General features: G+C 46.1%; 1 protein-coding gene and 1 pseudogene across 15 annotated transcripts in view; one reads left to right on the top strand and one right to left on the bottom strand.

The window, feature by feature from the left end:
- LOC146196490 (eukaryotic translation initiation factor 4 gamma 3-like) overlaps nucleotides 1-22874 on the top strand; it is a 111758-nt gene that overhangs the window by 32123 nt on the left and 56761 nt on the right. For 10 of the 15 annotated variants that reach the window (XM_084598244.1, XM_084598242.1, XM_084598243.1 and 7 more), the window contains exons 6-9: nucleotides 1431-1709; nucleotides 8483-8567; nucleotides 17505-17731; nucleotides 20976-21618. In XM_084598244.1, the coding sequence (XP_084454370.1) occupies nucleotides 1431-1709; nucleotides 8483-8567; nucleotides 17505-17731; nucleotides 20976-21618 (1234 nt within the window). The remainder of the gene's footprint in view (nucleotides 1-1430; nucleotides 1710-8482; nucleotides 8568-17504; nucleotides 17732-20975; nucleotides 21619-22874) is intronic. The other 5 variants (XM_084598234.1, XM_084598237.1, XM_084598245.1 and 2 more) reach the window with 3 other exon arrangements.
- LOC146196491 (uncharacterized) lies at nucleotides 9664-12326 on the bottom strand (annotated as a pseudogene).

Here is a 22874-nt window from a genome sequence, read left to right as displayed (position 1 = left end):
CTTCATTTTCAGAGATATGCTCTGCCAGAGCCGTTAAGGTTATGCTAAAGTCTCGGGGAGCTTAACATTACATTTTAAGACTTTCTGGTTCTCATCAGAATGTGCTTTCCAAGTATTCAATTCTCCTGAATATAGAGAACTTTATTCTGAAAGGCTAATCATAGAGGCATCCCCAAACAGTGCTTACTGATTTCAGCATCTCAGGTCATTCAGTTCACTCGTCTCTGGTAAAATTGACTAAAGCTCAGAGCAAAAATGCCTGTACAGTAAGAGGCACTTGCTAAAACTGGCAGGCTGTAAATTTTGCCTTCAGTGCATCTTCACAGATTGCTAAAAGAATTGCTTTTGTGGGCACTTGGCTTATTGGCTACTATGTTCTTGAGGTTGTTTTCCTGTGTGGGGCATGCGAGTCATTTATAGACTAGCGGAAGGTTTACTCATGGCGAATTTTGCTGGTTGGCTTAGGGTGGGGTGCCAAGTCCACCATGGAGTGAACCACTCCTGTTTGACCAGCAAAACATGAATCTGCTTCAACAGGGTGCTGAGCAGAACTTGTCTTGCACCAACATTCCTGGAAGGTGAACTTGGCGTTCTCCTGCCACATTTTTATATGTAGCGGTGCTTTAAAAATGAGCTGTATCATGCAGTTAACTTCTGAGGTGTGCCGCAGTTTGCCAGCCCTGCTGGCTGCAGCAAATAAAGCTCAGTGCTAGAAATGGAAATGCATGAAATTTATAAATTTATGCATACCGCTTCATTCCGATAGTTAGTAGCGGATAGTAGCAACATGAGTGTAGTCTGAAGCAGCATGATTGTTGGGACTTTCGGTAGTTGGTGATGCAGTTCAGAGAACATACTTTATGGAACACTCTGTAGATCACACGTTTTCGTCATTGTTGCTACTGCTGCTCTGAGCTACTTCAGCCGGCATTCAATCCGGTTGGGGTGAGATATATAACTGTTGACATCTAGCATTCATTTACTTATTACTTAGCATTTACTTAGCAGTTAAAGCTCTTGGCTACTGAGCAGGACTACCTTTTCTCAAACCTGGTGGTAGGGGCCATGTTTCAGTGGATGTGAAAAATGATTTGCCCATGCCAGCATACCTTAAGATAAGTTAATCTGGAGTTCTGCTGCATGTATGCTGCATGATTTGATAACATCATACTAAGCTAATAGCTAACAAACTTGGCCTGAGCATTCTGGGGGCGATGGAACTGCACCGTCGAAGTGATGGCTAAGTAGTCTGCCTGTGTCCAGGAGATCAGCTCGATCTACTGCAGAGGGAATTGCTCTAAAACAACCATTGGGAAAGTGCATTTGCAATGTGGAGCAGTAAAAGTTGCTCTGGATTGACCAGCAGAATTCGCCATTAGCTGGCTGTTGATGCCGTACGATGATCGGAGAGTATGAGTGGGTTGTGGCAGGTGCAGGCTGGGCCACAGCAAGTGGGCGGAGCGGGTGGGCGGGGCCCCTCTGGAGGGGGTGGGCCCGCACCCCTCGGTCGGCCACCTCCTCTGGCCCAGGCTGCCCAGCTGGGCCTGAGCCCCCTGAGCACTCCTCCGGGGGCCCCACCGCAGCCTCCCGTGGCAACGGCCGCTTACTCTGGAGCCCTCATGACCAACTTCACCAACCAGGCGGCCGGCTACCCAGCAACCCAGCACTTGCCCCAGCCACCCATCCTGCTCAGCAACTGTATGAACCTGGTCAGTGTGCTGCATGCGCCACCCGAGTGCTCCTGTTTGGGGCTACGCTGTTGTCAGCTCCTGACGTTTTCCACTCGCCTTTCTGTCAGATGAGTGCACTAGCGCCCTGGCATGTGCACTCTGGTATCGCTAAAGAGGAAAGTATACAACAGTTGCATCTTACCTGTACTTACCTATGGGGCTGAAACGTGGAAGTTAACAAAGATGGTTCTACTTAAGTGGAGGACAACACAGAGGGCCATGGAAAGAAAAATGGTGGGGATAACGTTAAGAGATGGGAAACATGCAGAGTGGGCCAGAGAAATAACTCAAGTTGCCGGCATTTTAATGGAAATCAAGAAAAAATGGGCATGGGCAGGACATGTAGCGCGAAGAAAGGATAACAGATGGTCGCTTAGGGCAACAAACTGGATTCCAAGGAAAGGAAAGCGTAGCAGGGGGCTGCAGAGAATTAGGTGGGCGGATGAGATTAAGAAGCTTGCAGGGATCAAGTGGATGCAGCTCGCACAGGACCGGGTTAATTGGAGGAATATGGGAGAGGCCTTCGCCTTGCAGTGGGTATAGTCAGGATGATGATGATGTGCACATCAGTGTGCCCCAATTGCTGTGCTGAAGAGTAATTTATTCTCGCCAAGGATACACAGTTAGAGTAACCATAATGTGATGCTGTCGCAGTTATAATTGCAGGTGGTTCTTGAAGGTGCTAAAGGGTAGTGAATGTTGAGTCTATGCTTTTGACGTTGCCCTCTTGCAATTGACTCTGCAGCTGTACTTAATCAAGGCATACTTCTGTTGAGTGGCATGCCAAGTTCGGTTAATTGTGAACGCTGCCATTTTAGTGCTGATTTGTTCTGCTTACGTGATGTGCAATTACTCTGCTTGTCTCTAGATCACTGATGCTGCTTGGCTCGTAAGTATTTGCAATGGGGAACTGTCCCATTTATTTTACCCTCTCACTTTTTTGTTCTTTTTGAGTTTTGTGTGCAGTGCAGTGGAACACCCACAGTAACAAAAGACCGCAAGTGCAAATTTCTGAATGGAACAAAATATTTTTAGAGGCCCCGGGCAATTTACTTAATGTTCAGTACTCTATTTACTCAAATCTAAGCCTGGTGAAAATGTAAGCAGACTCCCCTGAAATCGCAAGGCTGCAAAAAAAAAGTGTGGCGGGGCTTGTACACTTGTTGCGTCTAGCTCAGTATCACCTTTGCCAAATGATGCAGCATTCTACGCTATGCAGTCTTATTGAGTAAATGGCAGTCACTTGTAGAGCAAATGTGTGAAAATCTGCAGCAGCGCTGCTGGTGGTGCAAATTGCTGCTAAGAGTGATCTGCCCGTCAAAATGCGCACAAACTGCCTGAAGTCGTTTGCACCTATCGCCAGTCGTTATAGTCGTCAGTCGAACTTTGCTATATTTAACATGGATTTAGCGAATTATCGGATAAAATGGAGTAAAATCAGTTTGGTTCGTGTGTGCTTTATATCTATGGGAGTTTTGTCTGTATAACGAAACAAAATGCAACACTCGATTTGTTGTAGCGAAGCAGTCTTTGTTTTTTGCATTCAAATGGCAAAAAAATGCGTAAAGGAGCTGGGGAAAAAGCTTCAGGGAACGCAAGTTTTCAGCCGCTTGAATCGCCCACTGCAGAAAGTGTAATCGCCCTTGCGTTCGTGTGCCGGGCCATCTAGGGCCAGCAACAAAAACTAGTACCAACATGCTGCATATTCCTGCCGTGCCCCTCTCACTTCGCCTGATCGGTGTGCGTGCGCTTCAGTCTGAGAGTTGACACCATTGAGCAAAATAGCAATGCAGAAGCGTAGTTTGGCTTGTGACGAAAGTTATTTAGGACGGTCGAGAGCAGGTGAAAAAAGTACACATTGCCACGGGCTTCGTTGTTGTACCTAGCATGTCGAAAGTCTTGAAGACGAGCAAAAAGTTGAAGTGCCGATTGAAGACTTACTCCAAAGGCACCATGAAGAAGATTGGAAACGTGTTAGCCTTGTCACCACGTCAGCTGGCGCTTCCCAATTTTATGTTTTAGGACGTCGTTCATCACTGTTGATAACAACGTGGTTGCGTCACTGTATGTGGAGGCCAAAATTATCGACCAAGAAATCATCGATAGCTGATTCTCGCTGATGATGCAGGTGATAAAAACAACGAAAAACCAGAAAGAGAAGAGCGCGCTCTGAATGGTGTAGAGGCCACAGACAAGGCTAAGATTGAACATTTTTAAATTAAATTTCTGTGCGGAGGAAGAATCCTCACTTGCGTTCATTTTTGCTCTCCAACGAAAGGCGGGAGTTCATGTTTATACCAAGCTTTTAATATAAAAAAAGTGTTTTCACAAGTTTGTGTCGTCTTTATTGGTGCACATTTTTTGTTTTGTCAGAAGACTCATTTGCATGAATACTACTTCACTGACGAGGTTCGACTGTATAACGTGGTTGGTCATTTGTTTTAAACATTGGAAAGTGGTACGAACTTAGTGATCAGGGTGTCTAGCAACCAGGAAAACCGGGAATTGTCAGGGAAATTTCATGCACCAGGAAAAATCTGGGAAATGCCATGGAAACCATCAAAAATTTCGCCAAGTCAGTGAAAATGGCAGGATATATTCTGCAGTGCATTTTCATTTTAAGCTGGTGCACAGCAAGTATGTTATTAATGCATTTTTTTTCTTGCTGAGCGCGCGGCCGCTGCCATGCCGCAAAGCGAGGCGCGATATGTTCTTTTGACGCCAATGCATGGCTGAGCTGGCACAGTAGAAGAACCAATACGCACATGAGTTGGGCGCCCAATAAAATATGTGGAAGCGCTGCGTGAGAGTAGTACTCAACAAAAAGCAGAAATAACTGCGCCGGCAGCAGCCAGCGCGAAAGCGATCGGCGAGCTGTGCAGCCAGGCACATGTGTACATATTTGATTGGATTGGCTCTGATTGGCCTGCCTTTTTTGCTGGGTGGGCGGCTCACGTGTTCTGAGGCTGAAAGCTTTTGGACCATAGCAGTTGGGAAGCTCCTGTTCAAAAAGTGATCTGGTTTTGTAGCTTTTAGACCATAGTAGTTGGGAAGCTCCTCTTCAAAAAGTGACTTGGTTTTGTAGGCATCTTTCGGGTGCTTATGAATTGTCGCGTCATTTAGAAACAGTTAGTAGAAGCTTTCTGCTATTGCAGTCATCACCTTTTGGAAATCACTTTATTTTTCTTTCCTCTTTTCCCATCCTAAGGGGAGACACCGGTCTTAAAACCAAATTTTTTTATTAGATATTGAAACAAAATTCGGCATGCACACACATTTCTTCCTGCTGTTTTCAAAAATGTAATTTGTTTCACGTTATCTTAATTAGTTCTCATACTATGGGAACATAACTTAGTCTAATTAGGTCATTTCTTACGGGTCGTTAGTATCCTTTCCATCAGTATTATTTTATTCCGATTAAAATTAGCTATAGCCGATACCTGCCATGTGGAGCTATGCTATTTATATTGTCAGTGAAGTGCATTATGCCCCACTATAAATGCCCGTAATTTTAAAATATACTTAGCTGACATTACTTAACCTAAATTTGATATTTACCTAGCAACATCAAAATAGAGTAGCTGCACAGCTCAATTGCTCCTGAATTCAGCAGTATATGACTCGTTAGAGTTATGCCACAATAAGATAATAAAAAGTTTCGTAAGGCTAGTCATGTTGGTAAAAAATATGAAGTTGAGAAAATTGCATTTCAAGTTTTGACACTGACTGCATAAAATTTTGGGAAGAATTTTCAGCTGCAAATTTTATTTGAACGTTCACTATCTGTCCTCCTGCAAAACAAGTCCCTATTCCATCCATGATGGAATTGTAAAAGATATTTTCTCGAAGTTATGGGTTAAATTCTTTTTATCCAACGAGAGCGCAGGGCTAGATAGGGTACCCAGTTGCAAGGACAGTATTTTGAGCCCGGAATGTTTCTTGAGGTAACTAGCGGTCCGGAGCCAAGGAGGCCTGAGCCCCACCATGCAAAACATTGTGTAGCCCTGAAAAGGTCCATTGTGACACTCGAGTGGTTGACTGCTCATTTCTTTGTGATCTCGCCACAGGTTCCGCGCTTCGTATGCGCGATAAAAATTGCTTCACACTTTTATATCCGCAGTCACGAACTTGATACCGGCATCGCATTTCGCGCTGACGCCAAAGTAGTTTCTAGAAGTATTTCTGGCAAAGGTAAAACTCTCGTTGGGTCGCTGACTTCCCTAACAGGACGGATTTTGCGCTGACACTCAACACAGTGCGCCTGCTCCGCCGTAGAGTAGTACGCGGCGGCGGCGTCGTCAATTTGAAGTGTACCGTGATCTGGGACACAATTCGCGTTGTAATTTGAACCCGCGGTGTTGCCGTCGGACAGCATGGTTGATGTTCCCTGCACACCTAACAAGTCTGGCACCGGCTGTAACGCAGGCCCCGACAGCACGTTTATGGCCGGCGTCTTCTGGGTTTTGTTCCACGCCCGTTTCTTACATCTGCTTCCAAAGGCTCGTTGTGGGCACGTTACAATCTATTGTTTCCTGGCATCTCGATCGCAAGGAAAAACTCTGCACAAAGTGGTGCGTAGGGAAACACGAAGCGCAAACACAGTCACGCACGAAGCGGCAGCCACGTCGGTGAACGCAAAACAGAAAGAAAAAAAAAATGCGTCTGTACGCCAGCCAGTAGTGAAAGCCAATCGGAGACCATAAACGGTCTTCGGAACATCTGCGCGCGCCGCCACTATCTGCCACTTCGTTTGAGTGAAGCCATTTTGAGAGCGCAAATTGTGCACAAAGAAGACAGTTTCAAGCCAAGCCCAAGATGGTGGCAATCGGCTGGCTGCAATGCCGGCGATGTGCGCGGGAATTTAGAACAAATTTTTTTTTTTTTCAGGGGGCATTTCGTGGCTGCCATGACGTTTCGAAAGTCATTTTTTTATTGCATTTCCTGACCGAATTCAGCGTTAATAATTTGAGTGCAGGTGGGCGAACGGATAAACGTTGTAAAAATGAGTTTTTCTCAATCAATATTTGACCATTTTCGACAGTTCTAAGACTCGCGTCTCCCTTTGACTCTACGGCTGTTATCTTCAAGAATTTTCGCTACTGCAGGTCATCAGCTAATTTTATTTCCCAGGTGATTGCACATTTATCAATAATCTGAAAGTTCGTAACTTAGATGCAGTTTCCTTTAGTGGCCGTGGGCGCTGCCAAAATTCCTATAAAGAAAGGTGTTAGGCTAGGAGACACGATCTCCGCAGTACTATTCACAGCTTGCCTAGAGGAAGTATTCAGAGACTTTTGGAATGGGAGCAGTTAGGGATAAGGGTAGATGGAGAATACGTCAGTAATCTGCAATTTACTGATGACATTGCTTGCTAAGTAGCCAAGGAGATGAGCTGCAAATAATGATTGGTGACCTAGACGTAAAGTAGAAAGGTAGGCTTAAAAATCGATATGTAGAAGACTAAGGCAATGTTTAACAGCCTAGGGAAGGAACAGCAGTTTATGCTAGGTAGCGAAGCACTGGAAGTAGTAGGCGAATATGTCTACTTAGGACAGGTATAGTAACCGCAGATCCGGATAATGAAAATGAAATAACAAGAATAAGATTGGGATGGAGCGCATTTGGCAAGCACTCCCAGATTATGACTAGCAGCTTAGCGGTATCGCTCGAGAGGAAAGTCTATAACAGTCGCATCTTACCGGTACTTACCTATGGGGCTGAAACGTGGAAGCTAACAAAGAGGGTTCTACTTAAGTTGAGGACAGAGGGCTATCGAGAGAAAAATGGCAGGGATAACGTTAAGAGATAAGAAACGTGCAGAGTGGGTCAGAGAAATAGCTCGAGTCACTGACATTCTAATGGAAATCAAGAAGCAATGGTCATGGGCAGGACATGTAGCGCGAAGAAAGGATACCGATGGTCGCTGAGGGCTACGAACTGGATTCCAAGGGAAGGAAAGCGTAGCAGGGGGTGGTAGAAAACTAGGTGGGTGGATGAGTTTAAGAAGTTCGCACAGGACTGGGTTAATTGGAGGAATATGGGAGAGGCCTTCGCTCTGCAGTGGGTATAGTCACGCTGAAATGATGATGACTATTATAAATTGCAGAATATGAATAGCTTTTTGTCGGGAATTATTTGTATATGCTCATCATCATGAGCAGCCATATTTTTGAGCCTTTTTCACTTGTCAGGGAATTGCAACCGAAATAATCAGGATAGACCTGGTAAAGTCGGAGAGTTTGAAAATAGTGGTTTGCTAGACACCCTGGTGATGCACCATTTGCTGCTGCCTCACACACTAACTTGCCTTTATTGTTTCTCAATCTACGATTTGTAACTACGATTTGTAAACTAAAAGCCTCATGCTCCAGAGCGCTTTTAAATCGATATTTCAGTGCTCCAAAGTTCTCGGAAAATTGCACCAAATTGCATTCTTCCAATGCCAAAATGCAGCTTTCGAAAGCAAAATGAATCTATTCTTCTAGTAGTCCCAAGATGGACGAACAGTGTATTGAAATAATTTAATAATTCACGTGCACTGCGATAAAAGCCAAAAGCGGCCGCGGGAACCGTGGCTGAAGAGTGTAGACATTGGCGCGCTGTCGGGATTGCCTTTTGCATCCTATGTGACATAAGAAAAAATTGACACATAAGAGCTGTTAAAATGGCTCCTGCATTACTAAACTGTGAACCGTGTTGAACCCGCTTGCCCTGTCGCAGGGTCGTTTCCATGCTTGCCCTCTTCATTGCAGCCGTATGCCTCTCAGCGGCCAGGCCAGTTCAGCCCAGCACCACAGTTTGTTTACCACCACCAGCCCTACCTCCAGTCCCAGCAAAGTAAGTACATACGAGATGGCAGACTTTCCTGCCTCAGTACAGCCACAGCTGCATGCCACTGTGTGTGAAAGGTCTCGTACAGATTATGTACAGATATATAAACTAGAAAAGCTTAACCATATGGGATCGCCAAGTTATGCCTGAAAAAAAATCGCACTCATGCACAAATACCACAAAACGGCCTTCAAGAGCAGACAGAACGCCTAGAGGAAGCAGCATACATATCAGATTGGTTAATTTGGGCAGAAAGCTTGTTAAATGAAATTCTTGTGGTGTGCAATGTCGGTGCATGTTAAAAAAAACTACAGCTGGTAGGAATTGATTGGAGCCTTCCACTATGGTGCCTTTCATGACATTAATTGCTTCAGGACGTTAAGTCCCAGAATGACTAAACGAAAGCAAAAGAATGTTCGTGGTTATACCATTTACTGTTGAATATCTCAAAAGCTCAGGAGAGGGGTTCAGCAGCAAATGTGAACGTGTTTTTTAAAGTGTGAGCTATAGCAACACTGGCAATGTTGCTTAAATGTGGGCTCTGCCAAGAAAAGAAAAAAAAAAAGTTCCCTGTAGTAGTGGTGTCATGTGAAGGACGCCATTGTCATGTGGTAAGCGCTACTTAGGGCATGTGGGCAGATGCCTGAGGAACCGGTTTTGAGAATGCGACAGTGTGAACAACTCTGTATTCAGTTTTCTTTGCATTCAAAGCAAAAAGAAACGATATCTCATTTTCAGCCAGTGCAAGTTCTTGAGTCTCAGCAGAATGGTGACATAAAAAATTGAAGCCGACAAAATTACAACCATGAAAAGTGAATAAATATTGCCTGTGTATCATTGCCAAGGGATGAGCCTCATTTTCAGAGTGATGCGTAGGGAGTACAGTGTAGACCACTTATAACTTAAGTTGCGGGAGTTGCGAAAATCTGCACTATAAGCGTTTTTAGGCTCTTACGCATGTGAAACGGGCAACCTGCCTTTTAAACACAATTTATTGCACATTTCACACACACACACACACACACACACACACACACACACACACACACACACACACACATTGCAACTCAGCATGAACAATGTTTATCTCACGAGTGCATTGTCAGCAGAAGAATGCGGTGATTTTCGTCTGGTGGTGTATTTTCACTGCACTCCGAACGATCTCATTCGCAACAAAACCTAAACACTGAAGCGCCTTGTCGCTCAAGCTGTTTCTCGCGCAGTACATTTTCACTTAGCTCAGGCATTCGAGCGTGTCCTTGCACGCCACATCTGACATCGGGTCTACATCGTCCTCGCCGTCCAATTCATCTTCGGTCGCAAGCTCCACGCCACTGCGCACCGCTTCGACAATCGCATCGTCCGTGCTCGCTTCCTCGCAGACAGCCAGCTCATTTTCGCCAGTGTCTACATATGCACGTCAGCGTTGACTGCCTCATCGCCTCATCGACAAAGTCTTCCTGTTCCTCAGCTTCAAGAGCCTCGGCGTTGCGTATGAAGCCAGCCTTTTGAAAGCACTTGCTTATTTTGGCCTTCAACTTCCACCACGAAGCAACAACCATGTCAATTGCCGCCCGTTAGATGCACCTTGAGGGGCTGCTGCTGCTGTATGTTCAGCAAACCTCTTTTGTAGAGTGCTTTTACAGTGGCGATGACGCCCTAGTGAAGGAGCTGACTTTTAGCGGTTGTGTCGCTGGCAAAAATTTCAAGTTGACTGCAGTCAACTTTGGCTGAATGTTACGAGCTGTGCAATTGTCAAGGATAAGCACAACCCGCCACTTCTCTGCCACCATATCCTCATCATACTTGCAAAGCCAGCTTGTAAAAATCTTTTGCGTCATCCACGCTTTTTTGGCTTTGTATGTCACTGGCAGGTATTCTCTCTTTGAAGCAACGTCGCCTCGCCGGTTCGCCAATTATGAACAAGCAACGCTTACCAGGGCCGTCCATATTTGCGCAAAACAACACTGTGATACATTCCTTCGAAGCCTTGAGGCCAGAGCAGGGTTCGCCTCTCAGCGCGAGACTGCGGTTGGGCAGTGGATTGTAAAATAAGCCAGCTTCATCAGCATTGTAGATGTCCCGGTCTGCATATGACGAGAGCATAGTTTCTAAATTTAAGCGGAGCCAGGCTGCGATGGACACGTCGTTCATTTCTCCGCTTTCACCGCACACAACTTTGCAGCTGATGACATGGTGGTCTTTGAAACGTTGGATCCACCCATTAAGTGGATTAAAGTCGTCCTGGCCTAGAAGAGTATTGAGGCTCCTAGCTTTTGGAGCATGGGGCCGCTTACTGGTATGCTTTGAGCCCTCACTTCTCAAAACCATCTGAAGAGTGCTGCGTCCACGTTCTCGTACTTCAACGCACGAATTCTCTTTTGTGACAGCAAAGAAGAATCTTGCTGCAGTTGTTTCCACACCTTCTCCCGATTCTTGTATATAGTCAGCACGGTTGTGTCGGGTATGCCATACTTTGCCGCCACCGACGCTTTCTTCAGCCCGCTCCTTTACCAACCTCCCTAACGGCACGCGTAACTCACGTGACAATTACTTGCGGCTGTTATAACGGGGGCAGGGGATCAGTGTGTATCCCCACTAGCTAGATTGGTGAAATGGAGGTGGTGGAAATGGGGGTTGGGGTATGGAAGATGGAAGGAAAATAATTTCGCACTCTTCATTCATTTCGACTGCCGTTTGTTACGTCATCTCTGTGGCTTTAGGAAAATAGTAAATGACAAAATTACAAACAGCACTGTTTACACAGACTGCGTTAGCATACTCGCAATTTTTTACCCCAGAAAGGCAGTCACACTACTGCTTGGAAGCATCATAGAGAACGAATAGCCATTGCTCAGGGATAAAGCATTGAGGGCCTGAGTCGTGTCGAAATCGACGGCAATGAGAGAGCAGACGTATGCGTGGCTCAAGCGCAGGACAAACAAATCAAGAAAGTAAATTTACCCTTTAAAGATTGCTTGAAGTTAGTGCATTGTAAAATAAGGGATAGATGGCAGTCCACTAGGAATATAAGTAAATAATAAGCTGCACTTGGTAAAACCTGTGTTGGGAGAATGGAAATAGTGAACTCACCAAGTATCCTTCAAAGAAATGATTTCATCCAGTCTTTTGATAAGGCACACAATTTATAACTTCATACTGCCAAACAGGACAGAGCTTTATGTGATGCATGCGGAGACAGCGCTCCAATGCAGTGGTTATGGCGCTCGACTGCTGTGCCCAAGGATTCGGGTTTCAAAGCCCAGCTGCAGTGATAGTTTCTCGATAGAAGTGAAAAGCAGTGGGTTCGTGTGCTACGTGATGTCGGTGCACGTTGGAGAAGCCCAGTTGGTCGACATATCTGGAGCCCTCCACTATGGCGTCTCGCGTAGTCTTAGTCGCTTTGCAGCATTAATGCCATAAACCAAACCAAAATATGTGGAGGCAGCCTCGCTGCAAACCATTTCATGCTCGTGTAGAAAATTTGAAGCACTAAGGAAAAACATTTTACACTGTTTACCAAGTTATACATCTCTTTCATTTTAGAGGCGAGGGCTTTTGTTGACTTATCATGTATTTCTAAAGGATACAAAAGTCTCTAACGAATTGGAAGTTAGAAAAAGTTTTATCTCTGTGCTTGGCACATGATAACCTTAGATGGTTGTGTGCCATACACTCAATGCAACACACATGCTTCGGGACAAATTTTTCGCATCCAGTGCTAACCACGAAGATTCCATGAATGCACTCTCGAGGCGTCAACATGGTCCTATCGAGGGAAGAAAATGTGTAGTATAAAGAAAACACTTCCACGCTAGAACAAGACAACCCTCAATATTGCTTCCATGCATCTTTGTGCCACATCTCGGGGGAGCTACGTTGCAGGGCATTGGCCTTTTGGGGAAGCTTTTCACATTTCTGACATAGTAAGATCTCACCACTGCGTCCCCTGTCACATGCTGCATGCTACCTCAGTGGGCGAAAAGGTGCATGGGCACAGACTGCAACCATTTTCGACTTTGGGCTTGAAATTTTGCTGTCGAATTCTTAACTAACCTGGCATTGCAGCACAGAGATGGCCAGATATTGAAAATGCCTGTGCATTATCCACGCTGATCGTAAAGGTGTGCAGTGCATCCACTTATAGAATTGGCAGGTAGGCTGCAAGAGACATGGCTACGAACTTGGCATCGTTAATGTGCTTGAAGAGCTGAAGAGAAAATATAGTGAGGGAAAGAAATCGAGTATTTTTTGCTGACAAAGGGAAAGAAACAAGACTAAGAACTAAACCAATGGGGCTTCGAAGTAATTTTGACCACCTGGCGATCTTTAACGGGCACTGAAATTGCACGGCACGCAAAACAGTCTCCGTTTCGCCTTCATCGAAACGCAGCCGCCAGTGGTCGGATTTGGCCCGTGTACTCCGAAAAGTAGTCGGGCATTTTAACCACTGCGCCACCCCAGCAGGGTGGCAGCGCAGTTTTCGCAATGCCATTTTAAACTGTCTGCACTTGCTTCATGTTAAATTCACTTAATGCATAGTGCAATAAATTCTCTTTACAATCTCTTGCTGAATGTTCACTTTAAAATTTTTTGAAACTGACATTTTCAGCATCTGTAGCTATTATTCCTTTAACTCGCCAAGTTTTATATCTCGCGGTGCAGTATTTGGGCCACGGAATCAATTTATAGCATCACTGTCAGCTGAAATCCGCGCAAAAACGTTTTTTCCCGAGGCGCGTAGGTCGTTTTCTACACACGCGATCGCAGCCATCTTGGTCTCGTTGGAAAGAGCGGCTTTTCTTTTCCCATTTCCCGCCACAAGTGCCTCCGCCAGCTTACTGGTGGCATCAAAATCTGGGCATAATAAAAGTCCAAACGCGCGGTTCTATTCGTCGAGCCAGCACACGTGATTGAAAAGCACGCGGTGATTGGCCGCGCAAAGTTCCCGTCGTCTGCTTCTCCGCAGGCGACACGTCTCTCCTTGTTCAGTCGTAGGGTTGTGACGAGTGCGGTACGATGTCAAAAGCAACGGCGAACTTTGTCATGAGTCACAAGTTTGGCAAAAAGAAGAAACGATCGGCCTACAACTTCAAGAAGCGCTCAGTTCCTTCGGCCGGCGTCGAGAATAGTCCGCCGCCAACAGCAAGTGATGCCGAAGCTGCGGACAGTACCGAAGTGGACTTAGGCCTAACCGGATCGCCGACGAGTAAATGCATTCCGGACAGCAGCCGCATTCAGCGCGACACCGAAATATTGCAGCGTACGGAGTTGTTGCAGAGAGAAATAAAAGCCCAAGAAAAGCTACAAGTTCTTTCGTCAGCACCGGCCACCAAGCGAAAGATTTTTTCACTCGCGCTGAAAATGTTGCGGCCGTGCCATCGGACATCGAGACTGGCTTCGTTGTCGTCAGTTTGGACTCGCGTTGATGTCGTTTTGTGAAGTGCAAGGTGTGGGGCGGTAGCGTCACGGTAGGGAAAGGTGAACGTGAATATGGCCTCGTCATAAAGATTATTATCGAATGCGTCGGCGTAGAGCTCGCCCCGTGTGAACGGAAAAGAGAAGCGCAACCCGTTCGTTGTGGACGTCCTTGCTGCGCTTGCGATGCAAGCCACTGGGAATCGACAAACGGCACTCAATGACGTTTTTGCGACCATGAACCTTTCGCACCGTGGCCTCCACAACAAAACTTGGCAAAGGTACATAAAGAAGAAGCTGGCGCCTGCGGCAGCTCTTGCTGCCGAGAAGAAACGTCTCTGTGCGCGCAGTCAGTCCGGGATCTACCGTATACACGCGTACACACCCCGAACTTTAGAAAGAAAATTGGGAAAAAAGAACTTAAAAAATTTCCCGAGTAAAAGCCGCACCATGAGTTTCAGGAAGTTGGGCAGTGCCGTCTACTGTGCGGTGCAAGAAATACGGAACGTTTTGTGGTTACTGCCGCCAGCTGGGGCCCAAAAATCAAGTGAAAGCCAAAATGAAGCGTAAGGTTAGAAGTAGAATTGCCAATAAGAATTAAGAACAAAATATTTGAGGAAAAAAAAAAGTCTACCATGGGGGCAGCGGCCACCACCTCCGTTACAAAGGGGGCGCTCCTAGCCGCAGCTATGCCCGCCCGTTACAAAGGGTGAGGCCAGCAAATCCAATCCAGTCCAATCCAAGTCTGTTCGCTCCTCTGTTTTACAGCCATTTCCTCGATCGCCCGAAGCATATCACGTGCGATCTCGCAATCGGAATGCATCGCTGCCCTGATTTGTTCTGCGCTCGTGAGCTGAAGATTTTCCTTTTCCTGGATGGGAAAATATGTTAGCTATACCGCTCACTTTAAGCTGAAAGTGATTCACTACGCGAAATAAGGAAAAAGAGCGGCTGGACGAAAGTTCGGTGTTGACGAAAACTGTGTACGGCGATGGTGCTCCCAAGAAGATGCCCTCAGGAAAACAAATGTTCAGAGGCGCGCTTTCTGAGGGAAGCAGAGCATGTTTCCGGAAGTTCAAGACTCACTTCTCGAGTACGGTACGGAGGATGACCTCATCTGGGACAAGGACGAGCCTGAAGTCCCGATGAGTTAGGAGGAGGAGGAGGACGACGACGAGGAGTGATGTTTTGGACACGGGACGAGCCTGAAATCTCGACGAGTTTAGCGGAGGAGGACGAGGAGTTTTTTGCAATAATAAAGGCAGGTACCACCGCAAATAATTTTTTTCGCTGTCTTTTTTCTCATGTAATCGCCACACCCCCTGATTTTCACCCCAATCTCGGAAAAAAAAGTGCGGCCATTACACGCGTGTATACGGTATATGATGAGTTGCAGGTTGCGAATCCCAGAAACATTGCTGTGTCATACGACGGTTCCTGGATGACTCGCGGCCACTCGTCCCATATCGGCGGCGGCACGGTCATCGAGCTGTTTACAGGACTGGTTCTTGATTACGTGGTCCTGAGTAATTTTTGTGCTGGTTGCGAGCGTGCCCCAAGCAAAGATGACCCAGCATACAAGGCTTGGAAGGAGACCCATGCATGCCAGAAAAACACCACCAAGAAGGCTGGTGAAATGAAAGTTGAGGCTGCTCTCACCCTCTTCCAGAGATCACTGCAACGGCACAACCTGAGATACACCACCCTACTCTCAGATGGTGACAGCCGCGCTTTTCTTGCGCTGCAGGACGCCCGGGTGTATGGGTACATTTCAGTTGAGAAAGAAGACTATCAACCATGTACAGAAACGGATGGGCACGAGCTTGCGAAACCTCATCACAAAACATAAGGGCCCTGGTTTGGTTTGGAGAGCCTCTGTGGTAAAGGCAAACTGACCGCGGACCTAGTGGCAAAGTTGACAAGCTGCTATGGTTGGGCCCTGAAGACTCACAAGGGTGATGTGCAAGGAATGAAGAGGGCAGCGATGGCCACTTATCGCTACATAACATCAAATGACTTGGTGTCGGACCACAGCTATTGCCCACCAGGACCGAGCTCATAGTGCCGGCAAAATGTAGCAAGAGCTAAAGGTGAGACAGCCCCTAAGCACCGCTACAATCTGCCTTAGCAAGTATGTGAGGCCTTGTTGCCCATTTATGAGCGCCTGTCTGATGAAAGGCTTCTTGAGCGGTGCCAACGGGGCAGCACTCAAAACGCCAATGAATGTCTCCACTCCCTGATATGGTCACTGGCACGAAAAGAACAGCATGCCTCACTGTTCACGGTGCAAGCTGCTGTGGCTGAGGCTGTTATGAGATTTAATGCTGGTTGCCAAAACTCCTCTGCAGCAATATTGAAAGAGCTGCACCTCAACCCTGGGACACAAGCATGAAGTACGTGGCAGAGAAAGACCTCCGCCGAGCAGTGGCATCTGCAAACAAGTGCAAGACCACTGCGGACGTGCAGCACGCTTTCAAAAAACGCCCTTTGGGTGGCCATAGTCAGTCTGACTACATCCCTAGTGCCTTCTACTCACTTACATTGCAAAATATTGCAATATATTCTCTACATTTTTGATTACAAGAGAGCCAATCTCTTTTTTCTCGTTTTCTCAAAACACAGATTCTTGACTTCTTGCTTATTTGCAGAAGCGATATCTCTGCCTTCAATGGAGGTAGAACCATAATGTTTGTTGTGGCATGTAGCTAAAAGTGCAAAGCACACAATGTTAGGAGCAGATTTTGCTATTTACGTTTTAAAAATTTTTTAATTTTACTCTAGGTCAGTCAGTAGGGCACCCACATTTGAATGGTGGACTTTGAAATGCTATAACATCGCTAATATTTGTTTTATCAACAAAGTGCTCCTAACATTGTATACATTGTGCTTTCTAGTACCTAGCAAAGTGTCAATATGAATTTTTTAGTGTGGTTACTTTTTCATTGTTTCTGCAAATTGTGAACAATTTCATCTATCTTTTGAACTAATTGGCCAATTAGAAAAAGTTACATATTTGAAATCAGCGCAAGAAACTGAATCAGACTACCTAGTTTTATCAAGTTTGGTCGAAAATTAAGAAAAATAGCTTTAAGAGCAATATCCCCCCTTAATCACTGCTTTTATTTAGACTCACCCAGCAGGCTCCAGGGTCTTGTTTGTGAATAACTTAGATATTGAACACATTTTCATGGTCTTTTCGAGTTTGTCCTGTATATGATTGTACAGCACAATCAAAGGCTGCCACACTTCGTAAACAGTGGCGCAAGGCAATGGCACAAATTTTGCTGCGGTTTTCCGGCATGTACATGATGCCACCCATTCTCATCAGTAGTCCGCGGCAGCGCATTTCAAAGCGAGCAGGACATGCGATCTCACATTCTCTTCAGCAGTGGGCTGTACTGTACTTGGCTCGAGGTGTCCGTTTGTGTGATGTTGACGTGCACGTGCATTTTCACGTACTGTTTATATGATGCGTGCCCCTCTCCCCCTCTCTTCTTTCTTCCACCTGCTCTTGCTCCCAATCAGCAGTGCAAGCATACTACAACACACCAGGGATGATGTCCGTGCCGCTACCAAGTGGCGGTGCCCCGCCCCAGGTGCAGGCGCCTCGGGGCCAGCATGCCTATCAGCAGGGAGCACCTCCGCTGCAGACGCGGCAAAAACGCATCCTGGAGATTAAGGACCCTGCAACAGGGCGCAACATTTTTGATGACATCAACTCTGAACCTGCCGAGACGCCTCCGGCAACTTCGGTGAGTGGAAACTGTTGATAGTCTACAGATCTGCAGGCGCTGGGCTCTTTGATATCGCCAGCTGCAAAGTATTCCATAGCATCCGTGGGTTTAAACATTGTGGCCTTATTAGGATAAAATTCGGCAGCTTGTGGATTGTTGACTCTCGCAGTCAGTAATGCAAGCTGTGCCCCATAATTTTGGTAATGCCAGAATTCCCTAAATTGGTGATATAAATGCTGTAACGGTACAGTGTAATCTACTTAACGATACCAGTGGTAACGATATATCGCTTCTAACAATCAAATTCTCTGGATTTTCCAAATTTTTTATAGCTCTTTTGTAAAAATAAACCACATACAATGGTGCAATTATCTCTGACATATTGGATACGATAATATTTCGACTACACAGAAGATATTTACTACGGAAACTTGTCTGAATATCTGAATGAAAAGGACTATTTTTTAACCTACACCAGCTACATCAGTGTAGCAAAACTTCAACACCACCAATGGTTCCTTGCTACGCGAGTGTAGCTAATGTAAGTAAAAAAAATGACCCTATAATGAAAGACATTGAAGCCAATGACGCCAGAAAAATCTGCAAGGGGGCGCAGCGTGTGGTCTTCGGAAATAAATGCTATCGTCATCGCAATCTCTGGAGGGAGGGGAAGCGGCGCAAAAGGTGCGGCCGTAGCACCATCACCATTGCCCATTGTGCTTTTGTGAAAGACGGCACCGACTAAATGCTGGGCGATTATAGCGATATATCTAGAGTTGAAACTGCACATTCATCGGGATTTTTGGCAGAATTTGAAACTTGCAAGTCTCGTAAAAAAAATATGGGGTTTTGTAGTCTGCTTTTTCAATGAAGCACCCAATCACTGCTCAGTTTGAATAAAAATGTTCAAAAAAAAATATCAGCAGATAGCTTAAATTTTGCTGCAAGTGGTCATGGAGAACGTTGAGTTTGCTCTCATGCACCTCTCTTATAGAGCAGAGAGAACAAAAAGAGCATTCTTAAAAGTCTTCATGTATATACCGGGTGTCCCAGCTAACTTGAACCAAGGGTTACAAAATAATATATGTGAGGTAGGTCAGTGAAACCAGTTGCATACAACTACCAGCCTGCTTGCGCACTACAGGCAATTTTTTGTGTTGCAATTAGTTAATTGACTATTTTTTTTTAATTTTTCTAATTTAAAAAATATTCACCTAAGACCAAAAATGTGAATTGGAAAGTTGTAGAGCACCTTCAGAAACCCCCATTCCATTAATTGCGATAAAGAAAGTCTCACGTATATCAAATTTTCCGGGCTCAAAAGAAAGCCCGCGAAATACAAATAATACCACGTGACTAGCGCATTTGAGCGCAGCGATCGTGGTGCTCTCAGTCGTGGTTTGAGCGAACGAAATCAGCTGCGGCCGTGACCCGATGGTCCCGTTGCAGCGGCAGGCAGAAATGTTGGCGATGGTTGGAGCGAGCTCGAGCTCGCCCGTCGTCACCGCGATCTTGGCCAGGCCTGTGCACCGCAGCAACCTACATCACGACAGGCGGATGACGATAAAGATCCGGCAAATGAAGGTGCAGCGCTAATTTTAGTCGAGTCACATGTCATCTCTCCCCTTTACCCAAGCCTGTATGCGCAGATTCAGTGGCTGATATCTTATCGCTCCTCAGTTTGCCGTAAAGTTCGCTGATGGAAGAGAAGGAGGGTTTGTTAAAATCCCGGTGGTGTCGGCTCGCCGCTCTGGGTGCTACTTGCACCATCACGTGGGCCGGCTGTCGGAGGCGGGCGAAGAAGCCATCGCAGGCATATCGGCCTGCCGCTTTAATGGGGCAAAGGAGACACGGCCGCAGCTAATTTCGTTCGCTCAAACCACGACTGAGAGCACCACAATCGCGACGCTCAAATGCACTAGTCACGTGGTATTATTTGTATTTCGCGCGCTTTCTTTTGAGCCCAGAAAAAAAGATACACGTGAGACTTTCTTTATCGCAATTAATGGAATGGGGGTTTCTGGAGCTGCTCTACAAGTTTTCAATTCACATGTTTGGTGTAAAGTCGATATTTAATCAATTAGAAAAATTAACATAATTAGCTAATTAAGTAATTGCAAAACAAAAAATCGCCTGTAGTGCGCAAGGAGGCTGGCAGTTGAATGCAATTGGTTTCACTGACCTACCTCAAATGTATTATTTTGTATCCCTTGGTTCAAGTTAGTTGGGACGCCCGGTATATTAACTTGTGAATGACCTTTGGCGCATCTGTATACAATGAAACAGACGGGAAACATCTTTTTTTTATTGAGCAGGATAAAACAAGTTGGCAGCGCACTATAGTATGTTACAAAGAACTAAAAGATTTTCTTAGTGAATCCTGTCACTTCATGATGGAATAAAGCAGAATTCAAGCGTAAGAGAAGCGTATTAGACACGAGGCACTTTTTGCAGTGGGACACAGTAGCAGTCTCAGCAATGGCCCCACCATGTTTTGAGAATGTTTCACTGCACGGACTGTGTGGACTATGCATTGAAGCGTTGCCGAAATGGGCTGTTCAGTGAACTTGCAATGGCAGGCTTGCTTTCACATCTCTGCTTTGTCTAAGCCCGTGCATTTGCCCTTGAAGTACCAACGGCAGTACAGCCATTAAACACCTGTTGCCGCTATTGTCAGTGTAACCATTGTATGTGAAGACTGTGAAGGGTCACAAAACTGCAAACCCCTTCCTCCACCATAGTGGTAATCAGAAGTGTTTACACGAAGTAGTTTTTTTTTTTTTCTATGAAATTTGATCTTTGGACATCTTGGTTGACTGTCTCTGGTCAAGTGATGTGCTCAAGTTCAGCCCTGGAAGCAGGGTCACATGTAGGGATAGAATGGTTGACACTCGTGTTGTTAGAGGCAGACTCTGTTTTGTCACGGCTACTGCTTTGCTGCCAGCACGAAAGAGTGGTATGAACTACTGTTGTGTGCTGTGGGCTGCCAGAACAGCCGCTTGAACACCAAGGGCCGGCAACAGCCACTAACCTCGGAAATGTGAGATATCAGAAAAATGTTAGGGGTTGTCAGTGATAACATACTGTAGCCTATTTGTCCACGTTCACATGCCTATGTTGATACAAAGATGATTTCTTGGCTGTCTTCGTAGTGGCCCTGTTTGAGAAATTCTATGATTGCATGCACTTGGTAACACAAATGTCGAAAACAGTCTTTGCCCACTCTCTGGTTTGCTGAACCTGTTCTTGCTGCCCGTTCCAGGAACAGCCAGCGTCGGCCACCAGCGACATTGCAGGCATGTTTGCCGCCCAGGTGGCGGCGGCGGCCTCGTCAGGTCCGCCGCCAGCAAAAGTTTCTCCAACCCCGGTGCTAGAACCTCCTCCTCCTCCTCCTCAGCAGCAGCAGCAGCAGCAGCCACAGCAGCAACCTCCCACTCCTGTTGAAGAAGCAGTCAGTCCACAAGAAAGTGAGGTTGCTGTCGCCACGGAAGAGAGGAGAGAGCCACACAGTCCTCTTGCACCCGTGGCCACCGTGGCTGAACCACGAGCTGCCGATGCAACGGCTTCTCAGGGCATTACGTCAACAGAGGCAGCAGAGTCTGCTGCCACTCCGGCAACTTGTGTTGAGCCGGTTGAGGCGCCGGCATGTGCTGACGATGCAGAGAGCAGCGCAGTGCCAGTAGCGGAAGTGGTGGACACACGAAACAGTGCCGCAGAAGTTAGGACGCATGTGGTTGTGGAAGAGGTGCCTCAGGCTGCGGTGACAGTTGCAGTGCCGCCACCGCCAGCAGCAGCAGCAAGGAGAGAGGCTGAGGAGGCTGCCCCAGTGGTTCCTGCACCTGCCAAGACATCGCCCACAGTGGCTGCAGTGCCACCTGCGGAGATGCCGCGCGAGGTGACAGATGGTGAGTCTTTGCCCTTTGTTATATTGCTGTTGCTCGATTTTACCACCACACTCGCTGTTAAATCAACTGGCCGCATTTTTCCTTGTTTCTTTTCTCCTGCTTTGCACTAAATGCGCAGATTTGGGGATTGCAGGAGGAATCTCTCAAGCAGTTTTTTTTACAAAGCCACAGTCCCCCGTCACTTCATGCTGGCTGCACAGCTCCGCTTTTCAAGGAACTATTGTGAATTGTAGGACAACATATGTATGCAACACTCAACAGTGTACGCATTTAACATTCAGAAATCAACGGCTAAGCCCTTGAATCATAGTTTTAGAAGAATGTAAATGATTGTGTAATGAAGTGATCAGGTAAGCTTTGTCAGGTTGATATGGTCAAACCCAGATGTATTGGACTCTAAATTGGTTGCAAATGAGTTTAGTATATCCCTATATAAGTGTCCAAAAAGTGGCAATAAGTGATCTTCTCACTAGTTCAGAAGCGCAACTACATTGCACTAGCAAGGTGCCACCTGTCAGTGTACTGCAGCCCACTGCTCACATTGCGTTGCCAAGTATAAACTGCTTTGCAATAAAGCTGCTATGGATGGTGTTTTGGGACTAGCTACTGCCTCCTGACGTTTTATCCTGTTGCTAGTACACTATAAACTCTAATTGCTCATCAAAATTAAGGTAGTCTTGGCTTCTGCAAATTCTTCGGCAGCAAAGATCTTGAAATGGCTGCTGCCGGGCTTTTACATAGATATGTTAGCTTCACCGCATTATTACAAGGGCACTGCTCTTAGAATGGCAGCTTGGATTGCTGGTGCAATTGGGCTAGATATAGAATGCTACTTTCGTGTACCTTCATGCAGTGCAGTAAAACCTTGTTAAGGGGAGACGCGGGTCGAAAAATCGGCATTATTTCGAAATTTTTCGATTTTCTGTTTTTGCTTGCACTATCATCTTTGAACATCCTACTTTCATGCAGCGAAATATGAAAACTAAATTTGTACGAGAAATTAGTTAAAAACGCGTCCAAATGACTCGCGGTGACCGAAAAAATCGTGAGTGCTGCCAAATTTTGGCCATCTTTGAGCTGCCGCCGCTCAGCGCATCGGCGCTTGCCGCCATTGCGGCCATTTGCAAAATGTGGCGAAAGCCTTCTTCTTTCGACTGGTACATCCATCAGTTTCGTATCTGCACGGGAAAATATAAAAAAAAAAAATGTTTTTCCTGCGGTCTTCCGAGCGTGTTTTCCGTCACGTGACGCGAACC

This window comes from Amblyomma maculatum, chromosome 3 (genome assembly GCF_055883805.1).
Source record: "Amblyomma maculatum isolate TAMU_Amacu chromosome 3, ASM5588380v1, whole genome shotgun sequence".
In the NCBI taxonomy this organism is placed as follows: Eukaryota; Metazoa; Arthropoda; class Arachnida; order Ixodida; family Ixodidae; genus Amblyomma; species Amblyomma maculatum.
The sequence above is the reverse complement of the archived record's forward strand: the minus strand, read 5'-3'. Positions and strand labels throughout refer to the sequence as shown.